Below are 15,452 nucleotides of genomic sequence, written 5' to 3' on the forward strand. Positions count from 1 at the left end.
CAGAGACACCCATGGCATGTAATTATCCTGAGAGTGACATCCTCCTGCCAAGGCACCTGTTTATGCAAAATTCTTGTCATGGGGTAGCACTCAGTAAGGATGAAATTAGGATGGTAACAACACTTAGAGCAGTGGTTCTCAACCTTGGCTGCACATTAGAATCACCTGGGAATCTTTTTAAAATCCTGATTTCTGGGCCTCATCCTCCAGAAATTCTATTTCTTTGTTATGGGGTGGGACCACAACATTAGTAACAAAGAAACAGAATTTCCGGAGGATGAGGCCCAGAAATCAGGATTTTTAAAAGATTCCCAGGTGATTCTAATGTGCAGCCAAGGAGAACCACTGACTTAGAGCAAGTAATTTCACAAGCCTCAGCATTTCCCTGCCCCAGCCACAAATGACCAGCGACACGTTTCACACCTGCTGGGGCTCTCCTCCCCAGAACTGCTGCAATAGCACTGTGGAGCTGCCCTGCAGTCTGGAGAGTGCAGGTGGCAAAGTGTGTGGGAAGGCTACCCTGGCTCTGGTAGCTAGAAAGGCTCCCAGGGGACAGTATAGGCGGGAGTCAGAGGGCCGGTGGATAGACTTCTAATTATCACCCTTTAAAACTACTCAAATGTCCTGTTCATATGCTTTTTTATTTTCTGGAAGAGGAATCCAGTTTTCATCAGATTTTCAAAGACATTCACAATCCCCGAAAAAGGAAAACCCACTGGCCTAGAACCCAGACTTTTTGTTTTACTATATATTTTTATTGATTTCAGAGAGGAAGAGGAAAGGCGAGAGAGATAGAAACATCCATGATGAGAGAGAATCATTGATCGGCTGCCTCCTGCACGCCCCCTACTGGGGATCGAGCCCACAACCCGGGCATGTGCCCTTGGCCGGGATAGAACCTGGGAGCCTTCAGTCTGCAGGCCGACACTCTATCCACTGAGCCAAACTGGCTAGGGCCAGACTTCTTTTTTTTACCATGAACTCCATCACTAAGTATTTTTTAAGTGGCCCCCAAATATTTTTATAGTTTTGTATAAATTATGTCATTATCATCATCATCCGTCACTATATCCACTTAAAATGAGGTTAATCATTAATGACAGGCAATGGGAACTCATGTTTCAAGTTGTTTCTGACGATTGCTAACTGTTCTCATTGCTAATACCTCACAGTGAGGCCAATGCCGAGCTCCTCCCAGGAGTAAGGAAACCGTCTCATTTTCTTGTCTGCGATCTGGGGGAGTATCTCTGAGAATCTTTTCAATCCTTTGAAGCCATTTGTCTACTCTTTGAGTTTTAGCTAAGACTAGGTTATGTAATCCATAAACCCATTTAACCTGGTTCATCCAGATACAACAGAATGTTCTGAAAATGATCTAATGCAGTGATGGCGAACCTTTTGAGCTCGGCGTGTCAGCATTTTGAAAAACCCTAACTTAACTCTGGTGCCGTGTCACATATAGAAATTTTTTGATATTTCAACCATAGTAAAACAAAGACTTATATTTTTAATATTTATTTTATATATTTAAATGCCATTTAACAAAGAAAAATCAACCAAAAAAATGAGTTCGCGTGTCACCTATGACACGCGTGTCATAGGTTCGCCATCACTGGTCTAATGGGAGAGAATGCCACTGCTGCCCGCAGGGGTACCCTGTGACTGGCAGGTGGCCCCTTAAACTGAGGTTGTATATGAAATGCTAGTATTCGATACATAACATTCTTATTTTTAGTTTAAAATACATATTCAGGGACGTTCTGGTACGTTCTTCCTATACCCCAATGGACAGGAAGGCGTGGCTTTGTAACCCTTACCTGATTCTCCTGTTTACTTTGAAACCCACCTGTAGAGTATGGGAGGAAAAGCTCAGGCAAATTCATTCCTTTCTCAACGACTATTTATTGAGAACTGCTTCGGTGTCAGCCTCTTCCCAGAAGCTGGGGACGCAGGGGTGAGGTGACGAGCCACAGAGGACAGGCATGTGAAGGAGGAGACCTATCCATCCCCACGCTGATTCTGAACCCACCGTCAGGCTGGGGAGGGGGCGGGAGGGTGAGGTGGCCAAGGTCACAGGGCCTTGGGAGCAGGAGAAGGAGCTGACCACCCTGGGCTCGACCAGCCAGGCTGTGCTGGACCAAGGCTCACAGAGGGCCAGTCTGAACCTTGTCCCTGTGCCTACCCCTCCGCGCAAACCTCTTTGGCACCCAATCCCCGCCAGCCTTCCACGCCCTGCGGAGGTCCCCGTGCCCCCGGTACCCAAAGCCCTGGGGCGGGTGGTTCCAGCGGGGGGTGCACCCTGCAGTGCTCAGGCCCTGGTCCCCAGACGCTGGCGCCTCTAACCCACCCCCACCCCCCCACCACCACCACCGTCCCCGCGTCCCCATCCTCCCCGGAGTCCGCAGCTGAGTCACTCTCGCGTCCCGCGTCCCCGACCCCCAACCATCCCAAACCTCCCGCCGGCTTCAAGCTCTCGTCCTGGTCCCGCCCGCCGCGTCCAAAACCCCTGCCGCTGCCTCGGTCCCGGGGACCAGCCCCGTCCCCGCGTCCCCGCGCCGCTGACGCCATGACGCCGGCGGAGGGAGGGGAGGGGAGGGGCGGGGCGGGCCCGGAGCTGGGGGCGCGAGCGGCGGGAGCAACGGGCCCGCAGCAGCAGCAGCGGCGGCGCTGCCGATGGACATGGGCACCCAGGGCGCGGGCCGCAAGCGGCTCCCCAACCGGGAGCGGCTGACGGCGGAGGACGAGGCACTGAACCAGATCGCGCGCGAGGTAAGAGCAGGGCCCGTTATGCCCAGCGGGGGCGCGCGCAGCTGTCAGGCGGCTGTCGGTCTGTCTGTCCACGGGCCTCAGCCGGGGTCTCGGCGGGCGGGACGCCTGTCCTCCGGCCGCCCAGGGGACAGGCCGGCGACACTGACCCCTCCCCCGCCCCCGGCTCCCTTGGGCCGCTGCCCCCTAGGCGCGTGGAGCTGGGGCGCCGCCCCTGGTGCAAGGTGGCCCAGGCGGCCGGTGGGGGACAGGCGCCCCGCTTTGTTGTACTGCACCCTGGGGGTGCTGTAGGCCCGACCCTGGAGACCCATGGACGTCCCCGGAGGCCACATGGCCCTGGGGAATGGCCCGGCCCCTGTCGGTGACCGTTTGCGGTGGATTGTCACACACGGTGCAGCTTGGGCATGGACCTGGGGTCAGTGTGACTCTTGTTTCTGGACCGAGCCTGAAACGGGGTCCAGGCACACAGGTTTTCATCCAAGTTTCCCGGGCAGAGTTTATCCTAGGGAGATGGGCGATGCACGTCCCAGCCGCAGGTTCACCGTGTGCAGATCTGTGCACGTGCCTCTTCGCCAGCGAGGGCGCCACAGGAGGCTGGGCAGCCCATGACAGCTGAAAGGACGCCCAGGGGACTGGGAGCAGCTCCCTGGGGAAGGGGAGCCATTCCCTGGGCCTGGGGTGGACACGGAGGCTTGAGTTTTCAGGGTACATCCTTTTGTACCTTTGGAGCTGTGCAGTGGGTGTGTGTGCGCGCGCGTGCAAGCGCACAAGGGCTCACAAGCTACCTATAAGGAACTCACACCATAGGTGCAGTGCAACCCTCTTCTACACCCTCTTCCACGTGCTGGGGCAGAGGAGAGTCCCACCGAGCATTGTTCTCAATGGAAACACTTCCAGGGATGAGGCTGCGTGTCTGTGGTGTCGGGTTGCCTCCCTCAGCTGTTTATTGCGTCTACTCCAGGAGCAGTTCTTAGGTATTTTCAGTTTACTGCTTTTATGGACACATGGCTGTCCATCAGTATTTGTTGAATATTGATTGAATACAGACTTTTGTTTTTCTCTGTATGAGAAAGAAAAGGGCTTTCCAGGCACACTCCTACTCATCCCTTAAAGCCCAGGGTAGATTTGGTTCTCTGTGAGGCAGAGCCTCCCTGCCTCCATCCATACCTTGGCTGTTGGCCCCTAGGCCTGCTGAGGTAGCCACGTGGGCTCGGCGTTGTTTGTTCACCTGTCTGTCCCCCTGTAGAAGGTGACACCCAGGCGGGCAGTGTCTTACTTTGGAATCCCCAGAGCTCAACACAGAGCCAGGCACATCATAGATGCTCCTTGGTGCCTGGTACATTCATTAATTTAAAAAAAAAACAAAGGACAAGGCACCTACAGTACACTTGGCTAAATATAGCTGTTTGCTAAGTGCAGTCGCTTGAATATAATCCCCCCATCAAAGACAGGTATTTCTGTATGTATTTGACAAAAGACCAAACACATTTCTCTGGAAGGTCAGTGGTGACCAATGATCATGGCCTCATCTTTCTGTCAGTGGTTTGGGGACGAGGAAACAAGAATGAGAGTTCCTGAAGTCTACCTCCTGTCTGCTGGTCTTTATAAACACGGATTGAAAGGAAAAGCCTTGGGTTGCTACTCCTTGGGTTGACACCCTGAGGTCCTGTGTAATGGGAACCCGTGGTCCGGCCCCCCAGCCAGGGAGGCGCAGTTGGAGGTGACATTCAGACGTGGGATCAGACGTGGGATCAGACGTGGGCTTTGAAACTGTACGCAGCTCCGCACGGACTGTGCCACCCCAGGGCAGAGAGCTACCCCCCCTCAGCCTCCATATCCTCGCTTCTAAATGGGGAAAATGACACCCCCCCCCCTTGGTGTCAGGATTAAAGAAAGTAAAGCGAGTAAGCAGGTAAGTTGAGAGCCACCCCCACACACATCCTCACAGTCAAACCAACCATGGATATGGGTGTTACAAATGCTAGCTGGAGGGAGCAGATGCAATATTTTATCTTCTTCTACAAATTGAATTATATTTCCCAACTGTGAACATTAGAATCACTGTTCAAATAGAGTTCTTATGAAAATTAACAGAAGGGTCTTAAGTCCGGTACTTTCTTATTTGCTCAGTGATTGAGAGGATGCCGCCGTGCTCCCCACACCATCCCAGGGAGACTGGGAGGCAGGGCTGGACCAGAGGAGCCACCCTGGAGGGATTGGGTCAGAACGGGGTCTGACCATACACCAGTGGCAGGAAGAGATTTGATATAAAAGGGCATGGATGTCGTGTTCTGGAGGATCGGAAATGAGAGTTACACTTCCTGATGGGACTAGGAATGGCGATCAGAGGTGGCATCCCAGAGAAAGTTGGCATTTTGAGTTATTTTGTTGCTGTTTTTCTCACCCAAGGATATTTTTCCATTGATTTTTAGAGAGAATGGAAGGGAGGTGGAGAGATAGACAGAAACATCGATGTGAGAGAGACACGCCCTGACTGGGCCCAGGGATCGAGCCTGCAACCCAGGCACTGTGCCCTTGACCAGGATCAAACCAGGACCCTTCAGTCCAAGGGCTGACACTCTATCCACTGAGCTAAACCAGCTAGGGCTTTTGAGTTATTCTTGAAGGAACAGAAGCCCTAACCTAGACTGGCGTCTACATGGGTTCGAGTGCAGATTCCCCACCAGCCTCACTGGCAACGTGGGCGTCTCTGTCCACACAACCTCTGCAGCTGGCTCTGCCGGGCCATCCTCTATGGGTGACCTCGTCCTCGGGGTGACTTGCATCTGGCAGACTGGCTGCTATGTTCCCAGGCTGCCCTGCATGAGCCCACACCCCGTCTCTCCTGAGAGCTAGGATACGCGTTCCTGTCATATTTCCTAGGCTGCTCCTCATGGAGCTCTGTGACCAGGACAGTTGACTCAGTAGCCCACACCAATCCTTGTGGCGAGGGGACAGAGTGCTCTGCTGTGAACAGTCAAGCCCATCCTGGGACTGGGGGAGGAGGGTTGACCACCCTGGAGCATTTGGGGAGATGTGGGGCCTGAATGAAAACTGGGGAGCACTGAAGAAACTGGCAGGGAGTGGGGGTGGATGTGGGTCTGGCATCCAGGAATGTGCACTGGACCCTAAGTGGAGAATTCCAGGCAGAGATGGTCACCAGTCAAGGGGGCAGGGCCCAGTCCCACTGGAGCCCAGATGGGCAGAGGGGACGACTCGCTGCAAGCGATACTTTCTATTTCTGCAGTTACATTGGGTTTTAATGAGGGCATGTTTGTAGGGAATGGAGGTACAACTGTCAACCCCTGTAGATGTGTTTGCAGGAGGAGCTTGCTTCTCACTGTCTGTCTGAGGTGGCATTTGGGCTCGACGTTGTCAGGACGAACGTGCAGGAAGCACTCTGAGGCCGTCCCCACGGAAGCACGGGCACCGCTTCTCACAGCTGGCCGAGGTGTTTGCGGAGCAGGTGCATGTCGCTCCTGGCGCGGTTAGCATCCTGTTAATGACTTCTGGTAGCTTCCCAACTCTCGCCTTCAGCACTCTGCCACTGAGTGAAATGATACGGCCCTCACGACACCGGAGGCCCTCACAGTATTCCTGCAAACGGAGAGCCTTTCCCCACACGCACACGAAAAGTAATGATGACAACGGTCGCGGTGTTCGCATCCCTCTGTGGCCACAGGCCCTGGTCCCTTTTCCTTCCGCACCCACAATGCAGTGCCCTCCCCTGGGACTGGCCCCACTGCAACAGTGCCCTCGGAGCACATGGTCCCCGCAGGGGTGCAGGTGGTGGCTGCCCAGATCCCCCTGTTGGCAGGTGTTGACTCCCTGGCCTGTGAATGGCTGTCAAGGGTCACAGATGCCCTCTTCACTAGAGATGCTCCCGTGGCCCCTAGCAGTTACTTTGTGGGGGCGGGACATGCCACCCCAGCCAGGGGCAGCTGCAGCTACTGACTGGGGCAGTCCCTCCAGGTGGAGCCAGCTCTGGGGTGCATTCAGGCTCCAGAGCCCCCGTGGGATTGTGGGATGGGGTGAGAGATAAAGCCAGCTGAGGCCACCTCCTCCCCTAGCCTTTCTGCTCCCCTCACCCCCTCTGCTGGCACCGCCCCTTTCAAGTCCCTGCCTCAGTCTCTGCTTCTGGGGACCTGAACTCAGGACAACCCCCATGCTTCATTCTGGGGAGTCCCATAAATACAGGTCACTCTAACCCTAAGTCCCCCGTGTCCTTCCCAAATAGCCCTCATAGATCACCCTGTCTCCTTTTCTCCTCCAGGGCCAGTCTGGGGGTTGGACGCATGCTCCTTCCAGAACACCCCAAAAGCTGGCCCAGTGTGGGACCTCCACCACCTTCCTGGGCTCCCACAGATGGCCTTCTCTGGGGTCCTGACTGAGCCCAGCTGCAGGACGCACTCCAGATCTCCTGGTGCAGTCCCTGCCCTTGGGCGGCAGACACGGGCCCACATTTACCTGAAGGCAGTCTGGTTGCTACAGCCCATTTCACCTCATTTGCGCTGTCAGCCTCATGCCTTTTTCCGGATGAATTTGCTTTTCTGAGGCTGGCCAACAGACCAACACCAACTGGATACCGATGTGGCCTGCAGTTTGTGACCAGGAGGGAGTGGGAAGAGCTGGGTTAGACAACAGTTCGCACAGACACTGCTCACGGGGGCACTGACCTGCCCCACATCCCAGCAGGCACTCGGGGGACGCTGTTTCCCCCCGCCCCCCCCCCCCCGCCTCCCTCTCAATCCCCTTCCCTTCCCATTGCTCATCTTCCTCAGACAGACACACGCATCTCGGCACATCACCCACGGGTGATAGGAATGTGACAGGGCAAGATTCCAGGGGACTTTTATCACCATCGGGGCTGTTGGGGAATTGCAAACCCTGCGCCCGTGACCTTGGGCTGTTTCTGTGAGTCGACAAGATGGCCTCGTCGGAGACGGACTCAGAAACGCAGCTGTGGGCAGTCCTGCTGGTTGCCACTGGCTTGGGCCCACCCTCGGCTATTTTTGTCGGAGAGCCAGCTGTCCCCTGTCCCTTTTCTGGGTGAACCTGGGGTGACTCACTGGTTCTGTGATTAGGGCTGTGATTTGTGTGCGGATAGCATGAAGAGGTTCCACAGCAGCGTGGAAATCAGGGGACCTGGATTACAGTTGAGTCTGTACCCCGTGAGCCTGGTCAGGGGATGGGATTGGAAAGCGGGGAGACGGGAACTGAGGCTGCTTTTGAGGCCAAGGTGCCAGGTACCCGAGAAGCTCCCCTCCACAATTATATTCAGTCCCAACGCTGGAGGTTAGAGCAGCTCTGACTGACTGACAGCAGCGGGCTTGGGGGTGCTAAGTGACTTGCCTAAGGTCATCTCGTAACCAAGAGGCTCCAGTTCCTCGCCAGGCCCCTCCTGCATCAGCTTTTGGCTCCGTCCACAGCCCTATTCTAGGCGGTGCCCTGCAGTCAGGCCGACGTGCCTCCCATCTCTGGGACTGCTGTCCCCAGCTGACCTCGGAGCCACCCGGCATAGCAGTTCATGGGAGAGTCCCATATTCTCATCTTCTTTCAATTCTCTCGTCTTTTCAAAACTAATTTTTATTTAATTAAAATAAGAAATGTTTTTACCCTTGTCCCACATTCTCAGACCATCCTTTTAAAATATGTCACATCATGTCACTTCTCTGATTAAAGCTCTCCAGTGGCTTCTCACGCCACCCGGTAAATGCCATGTCCATAACGGCCTTGTGAGACTAACTGGTCCGGTGAGTACCTCCCGTTTATAAATGATATGCGTACGCACTGTGTACGGAGTTTTGAATTTCAGGTACTTCCTGGTTTGTGGGGTGAGGACTTGGTATTCGGGAGTGCAGCCCAGGCCCTCTCCCCACTTTCCTCTCTCCTCATCTTCACAGCATAGTTACATTGTGAGTTTAGGTTAATAAATAGTCAGAGTCATGACACTGGTAGAGTCTGGGGGCTAGAGTTGGAGTCCCTGGGTTCAAATCCTGACTCTGCCACTTGCTTCAAGAGCGGGAACACTTTGTGCCTCAGCCTCCCCTGCCCCCTCGCCCCCATGCATGAAATGGGGGATTTAAGAGGGCTCTTCTTCCAGGTGCTTATGAGGGTGGGGGAGCTGTCTCCTGAAGACCTCAGGACGATGACTGGCGCATCGTAAATGCTGGTGGTGTCTTCCCTCGCACCACTTCCTGCCTTCTCAGGGGTTATTTCTATTTTTCCCCAACTGCTCTTCTACCTACATATCTATCATGTCTAATGCTTCACAAACATTCCAACAGAACTCCTCACAATACGAGTTTCTGTATTTTTAAACAGATCTATCAATTCCATGTTATTCCTGCCTGGAAAGTTGAGGTGCTCAACTTTATCTGCCACTCCTTCTACTAAACTCCTCTGTTCTGTATTTAATTTCTCTTTTTAAAATATATTTTTATTGATTTCAGAGAGGAAGGGAGAGGAAGAGAGATAGAAACATTAATGATGGGAGAGAATCACCAATTGGCTGTGTCCTGCACGCCCCTTACTGGGGACCAAGCCAAAAACCTGGGCATGTGCCCTGACCAGGAATCGAACCATGACTCTCACAGGTTGACTCTCAACCACTGAGCCACCCCGGCCAGGCTGTATTTAATTTATAAATGTTTTTAGTTTTTTGTTGTTCTTCTTCTTCTTTGTTCCCTTTTTTATAGCATTTTTATATTCTTTCTTGGTTCACTACCACGGTGCCTCATCCTGAGGATATTCTCTTTTTGGCCTGAACTTTTCGCTGCACGATGTCTGTTTCCCTTCGTCTTTTGCCTGCTGGTCTCTGTCTGTCATCTTGGTGCCTCCCCAGCTGTGTGGGGATCCCTGGCTGTCCATTCAGACACGAGAGCGAGGCACTAAAAACCTCCAGGAACGATTCCGGTGAAGGCCAGGAGGGAGATGCACAGGATTGCGACCAGGCCACACCAGTGGTGCAGGGGGGTGGCTGCAGCGTTGCCACCAGGCATTCGGTCATGGCTGGGGGTATGGGCACACAGCCTGGGCCCCCTGTCTTCCAGGCCAGTGCCCTTCACCACAGTGTCAGTGTTGAAGGAAATGCAGCTCAGTGCTACGGAGCCAAACTTCTCTGTTTTGGTGCCTAAAGATAGAGTTTTGTTTTTGATGAAGGAGGTGGTAGGCATTGAGAAGAAAGTTGAAAGCTAATCTGAGCCGTATACCAGGGAAGCACAGTTCATCACATCTGATGTCCAAACGGGACAAACAAGGAGACAAGTCATTTGGGTAAGTCTTCTACTGAGAGTGGAATAAAATGTCGAATCAGGTGAGCAAACCAAGGGGGTTACAAAATGAGATTTTCGTGGCTTCGGGCCTCAAGGATAACACATGTGTTTGTTTGGAAAATTCTCTAAGAACTGAGCTATACTTTCCACAGCACAGATCTGAATGCCTGGAGAGTTTAGGTAGGCAGAATGTGATAGGGGCTTGGCAGTGGGAAACTCTCTGGTCAGCAAGTATGTCGGAGCCAGAACTGGCCGGAGCTTCCAGGGCGGATTATCTTGCAGTGTGTCCACCACTTCTTGGCCTGGGGAGTGAATGAACGGTTGCACGTAAAGAGCCGGGAGATTAACGTTCATTATACTTTCACCTCCATCACATAGCTGTCCACTTTTCTACCCTTATCCTGAAGTCCTTTTATTTTTATTGCTCACCTTCTCTGTGGCATCCCCTAGGCATGTGGAGGTTTCGGGTTGACACAGAGGTGGAATTTCCATGTTGACTGAACAGCTGGTGTGACTCCTCCCTGGACGCCCTAAGACACTGAGTTAAGTCATCCCAGATTCACTGAGAGCCGTGGCAGCCATGCTGGCTGGCAGGACCTCCTGTGGGGACAGAATGCTGTCCCTGTGCCGGGTGTCAGGGCAGCCACTGGCCCAAGTGCTGTTGAGCACCTGAAAGGTGGCTAGTGCACCTGGGGACTGCATTTTAAATTTCACTTGATTTTAATTCATTTGCATTTAAAGAGCCACCTATGGCAGAGGCCCCCAGTGAGACAGCACAGCTTCAGAGCAGTGATTAACTCTTGGTTGACTATGTTGTCCTAGAAGCATAGCCTATAACACGGAATTGTTGTTGAGTCCCGTGGGGCTGCATGTCACTCACCACCTGGAGTAGAAGGGGAGTGACCTGATGACCTGGGTGGCCGCCAGAACTGACCAGCATGGGAAGCGTGCGGGTTAGTGCAGAGAACTCCACCAGCCTTTCTAAGTTGTGTGGCCACAGGCACGTTAAAGCATCCGAATCTCCTTCCTTTGTCTGTAAAAGAGAAATATCCGAGGGGGTGGGGTCTTAGCCAGGCTGCCTGGTACCTGTGGCTGGCTGATCTCTCTAGAGCAGCGGTTCTCAACCTGGGGGTCACGACCCCTTTGGGGGTCAAACGACCCTTTCACAGGGGTCGCCTAAATACATCCTGCATATCAGATATTTACATTACGATTCGTAACAGTAGCAACATTACAGTTATGAAGTAGCAATGAAAATAATTTTATGGTTGGGGGTCACCACAACATGAGGAACTGTATTAAAGGGTCGCAGCATGAGGAAGGTTGAGAACCACTGCTCTAGCGGGAGAGGCATCGCTGCTTGAAGGGTCAGGATGTGCCCCGAGGACAGGGGTGAAACTCAGTCATCAGATGAGGGCTGAGAGGAGAGAAAAGGGAGCTGGCTGATGGAATTAGGGGGAAATACTAAAAACAAGAAAAGGAGAGAGGTCTGGAGGAACGACGTGAGAAAATTACCAGGAAGTCTGTGCCTGCGGGGAGGGGTACCGACCACCGTTGGCACTGGGTAAACGAGCTCAGAGTCCAAGCTCTGAGTGCCACGTGTGGGCCGAGTGTGGGCCGAGTATGGGCCGTGTGTGGGCGTTGCGTGGCAGACCTGTGGACCGGCTACTTCCACGTCACTGAGAAAAAGGACCCTCTGTCTTCCATGAACCTTTTGTGTCTTGGTCTTGAATTTAAGACTCAACAGCGAGATGCCACCAAGTGTTTTGAGCTGTTGTCATAGCCAGGCCTGGGTGCCGGCCTGAGGTTGACTCCTGGGGGTATCGCTGGGCCGCTCCACCAGCCCTGCTTGTCGCTGGGCCTGCCCGCCCTCTCAGAAGCACCACTGGGCCTGCCCGGCTTTCGCCTGGGCCTGGAGCCCGCACCGGAGGGAAGCGGCCACAGGGTTGTGGTGAGTGGTGGCTGCGAAGTCTCCTGACTCTGCACTTCATTTTCCAGGTTTTCCTCCTCATCTTCTCTGCCGGTTTCCCAGCCTCGAGAGCTGGACATTCGGGCCGGATAACGCTCCGATGTGGGGCTGTCCTGTCCTCGTTAGGGCGTTTAACAGCATCCGGCTTCTAACTCCAGGAGGGACAACCGAAGCGGTCTCCAGACAGTGACGAACACCCAGGGCAGATGGCCATGGAGGACACTGCTCTGCGTGTCCATCACTGTATGTGTCTGAGCCGCTGGCCTCAGGACCCACGCTGCGTCCTTTACACGACGGGTGCACGGCTGTCCTCCAGGAGGCCAGGAAGTGGGGCTGACCAAGCCACGTTCTCCCTCCGGGGCTCTCCCCACGAAAACCACCTGGAAGACAGTGGGAGGGCCGAGTGCCCGGAAAGCTCGGTGGGGCAGGGTTAGGGAAGCTGTGCCCTCTCAGGAAGCTGGGCATCAGCTGCCAACGGGACTGCACTCTGCTGTGCTCCAGAAGCTACTGCTGTGCCAAGTTGATGGCGGGCGGGGTGAGGAGAGGGAACAGAGGGGTGAATTGCAGGCACAGCAGTAACTTCTTGCTGCCTCTATGGACGATGGGTTGGCACGAAGGAGCAGGTGGATGAGAGGGGGGTCTTTGAGTGACTGCCTGTTGGAGACACCCGTTTCCCGGTGATCCCGTGGGTGCCGGAGGCCAGCAGGTCGGTGCAGCCTGGCTCAGCTGGGCCCGGAGCGGTGTGGAGACACACGTCTTTCTCTCCTGGAAAGGCCGGGGCCCCACGGCGCAGGCGTGCTCCAGGGACAGCAGGCCAGGGTGGCATCCCTGTGGCGGCTGCTGTGACAGCTGCTGAGCGCCGCCTCCACCTGGGTCAGCAGCCACGGGGCTGCCTTCCGAGCCAGCGGGGTCACATCCCCACGCTGCTCATGGGCTCTGCCTGACCCCTGCGGCCTTCACAGCAGGGTGTGGGCAGGAGACCAGGGAGGAGACAATATTGTCAGGCTGCCTGGCCACTAAGCGAGGTGCTTCCACCGGCCCTACCACCTTCCGGTAACCCTGAGGGTGGCATTTCCATAGGCGCCCACTGGGCCAGAGAGGGCAGTAGCCTGGGAAGGGGCCAGGAAGTAATGCTTCTGTCCATTTAAAAATCCCAAAGCACAGGGAGCCCGCCATCACTCAGTAAGTGCCAGGGTGTGACCCAGCTCCCTTCCAGCTTCACCTCCTCCCTGGGAAGCCCAGGTGTGCTGCTGGAGGAGGGGTAAGGGCCCCCACCCCCAGCCTCACTTGTGTGTGGGGGGGGGGGGGGGGCAGGACTGGTGGCCCATTAATACCCAGATCCCCTCCTTCCAGGGAGGCCCACCGCCCAGATCGGGGGGCCTGGGTGCTGGACAAACTAAAAGACCAGCGACAGCACATTTTCGCGGGATTAACAGTGTCCCCATATCTCCTGCCAGGCACGTTGCATGTTGCTTTTGCCATTCACAGCTGAACTTCTTAAAATAGCTGGCCAGAGCCCAGGACGCCTGTGCTGTGAACGTGGCCTCTCTCCCTTCTTCCTGTTCCTGGTGACAGAGCCTGAAAACCAGCTATGTCCATGGGCTCAGCCCCATCCACCAAGGCCTCCATCCCTTCCCCGGCCCTGTCCCCAGGCTGCAGGATGAGACAGGAAGCGGCTACAACCACATGAATGCCCTGTGTCCTGTCGCGATCCCCTGGGAGTGTAGACATCTGGCTTCCGTCTCTCTGTGAATCTGAGGGGGAAAGCACCCCAGACAGCAGCCCTCTCGTTCACTGAGAATTCAGCTTCCGGATCCCTTCTGGTTTAGCACATCTGTTGTACTTGGGTTTGTGGTTTTCGGGAGCAGTGCCACCATTTTAATGTATCTTTTCGTTCCTAATCCCTTTGCTCTAACCAGCACGTGCAGTTAATGAGCTGCCCTGGACCAGGTGGTGGGAGGCGCGCCGCAGGGGCCTGCTGTTCCATGTGGTTTAATAGGGACAGAGTGACAGGCAAAAGCCTATTGTGATTTAACCAGACACTGTGTAGTGATAACTAATTCTGCTCATCCAGTTTCATATGCAGCGCTTAGGATTTTTAAATTATTTCAGAAAAGGATACGCCCGGCCCTCAGGAGGGCTTCACGCCCCGTCTTCGGGGGCGGGCAGCTTCCTTCTGGACCCCCGGTGCGTTCACGCAGAGGATCCATTTCTCCAAGAGACACACAGCACGGGCCAAAGTGGGGTCACTGTGCCACTGAGCCATTTTTTGAGTTAATAAAGCTATTGTAATAATCGTGACCTGCAGGTCTTTTTCCATACGAGCAACTGTAAACCTACTGTTGTCCTCCCGGTATCAGCGGGCCCAGCTCTGCCCCTGACCGGATGCTCTGCTGTCTCACAGCTTCAGTCTCTCACCTGTGGGGTGAGGAGAGCTCAGTGGGGGACTCGGAGATGACACACGCTGGCTGCCGCGGTCTGGCCTCTCCGGAGAGGGCTCAGTCCCCTCCGGCCTCGCCTGGCCTACTGGACGCCTCCCTGCCCACCTGTCTCCCACCCCGGCCAGAGGTGGGCTTCCTTCACAGGCGTCCCCGGCTGTCCTGTCACACCTGTCACGGGGATGCTGTTCCTTCTCCCCGTCAGACCCTGCTGTCTGGCTGCGCCACCCCGTCTCCGGGGGCCGTACCTCCATGCGGGTCCCCGAGAGCCTCCTGCGGGATGAAGGTGGTGAGCACAGTGGGCATTTCCCTGCAGCATGGTGACCAGCATCTTCTCATTAACATGGAAACCTGTGAATGTGGGGTTTCCTCCCCAGCAGCTTAACCTCCCTTTGTCCAAATTCCGTGTGAATCGTGTGTCCCTCATCCTGAATCCTGATGCCCTCGCTGGCCGTCACAGGATCAGGAGACAGAATTGTCTGTTCTCGGATTGAAGACCCTGTCAGGACTCATCAGCAAGAGGCCAGCACCACCCAGAAAGCACACTTGTCCCCGATGTCACCCTGGTCACTGCCACTGAGGCCCGGTCTGCGTTAGGGCCTTTGAAACATTTTCTCCTGGCATGATAAGACGCTTTTAGAGTGGAGAACAGCACTGTGGGAAACTGTGAAGCCAGTGAAATCAAACTTGCCTCCTGATTCCCACGACGCGAGATATTTTGCACACCCTTGCGATCTCTTTAGAGTCCGATGGAGCCACTGCCATGTAGAGGGCCAGGTGGGACTCTGGTCAGAGACTGGGTCGGAGGCCCAGCGTCCCACCTGCTGGCTCTGCCACCTTGGACAAGCCAGGTGGCCTCTCTGAGCCTCGGTGCTCCCACCCATAACGTGGAGGCGATGCGTGGTTGTGAGGACTCGATGAGGGGCAGAAGCATGATGCTTAGAATGGGGGACTCCTGCCAGTCATCAGGGCATCCGGGCTCCTCACACACACACCCTCAGGAAC

At 54.9% G+C, this 15,452-nt stretch overlaps 1 protein-coding gene across 25 annotated transcripts in view; it reads left to right on the forward strand.

The window, feature by feature from the left end:
• Positions 1-2,644: 2,644 nt before the first annotated feature.
• The window catches only part of LRRFIP1 (LRR binding FLII interacting protein 1), a 115,173-nt gene continuing 102,365 nt past the window's right edge, over positions 2,645-15,452 (forward strand). For 23 of the 25 annotated variants that reach the window (XM_070422504.1, XM_070422505.1, XM_070422480.1 and 20 more), the window contains exon 1: positions 2,659-2,769. In XM_070422504.1, the coding sequence (XP_070278605.1) occupies positions 2,674-2,769 (96 nt within the window). In that variant the 5' untranslated portion in view covers positions 2,659-2,673. Of the gene's footprint in view, positions 2,770-15,452 lie in introns of all 25 variants that reach the window. The other 2 variants (XR_011472411.1, XM_070422506.1) reach the window with 2 other exon arrangements.

The sequence above is a fragment of the Myotis yumanensis genome, unplaced genomic scaffold, assembly GCF_028538775.1.
Source record: "Myotis yumanensis isolate MYYU_CA2020_CCGP unplaced genomic scaffold, mMyoYum1.0.hap1 SCAF_8, whole genome shotgun sequence".
Classification (NCBI taxonomy): Eukaryota; Metazoa; Chordata; class Mammalia; order Chiroptera; family Vespertilionidae; genus Myotis; species Myotis yumanensis.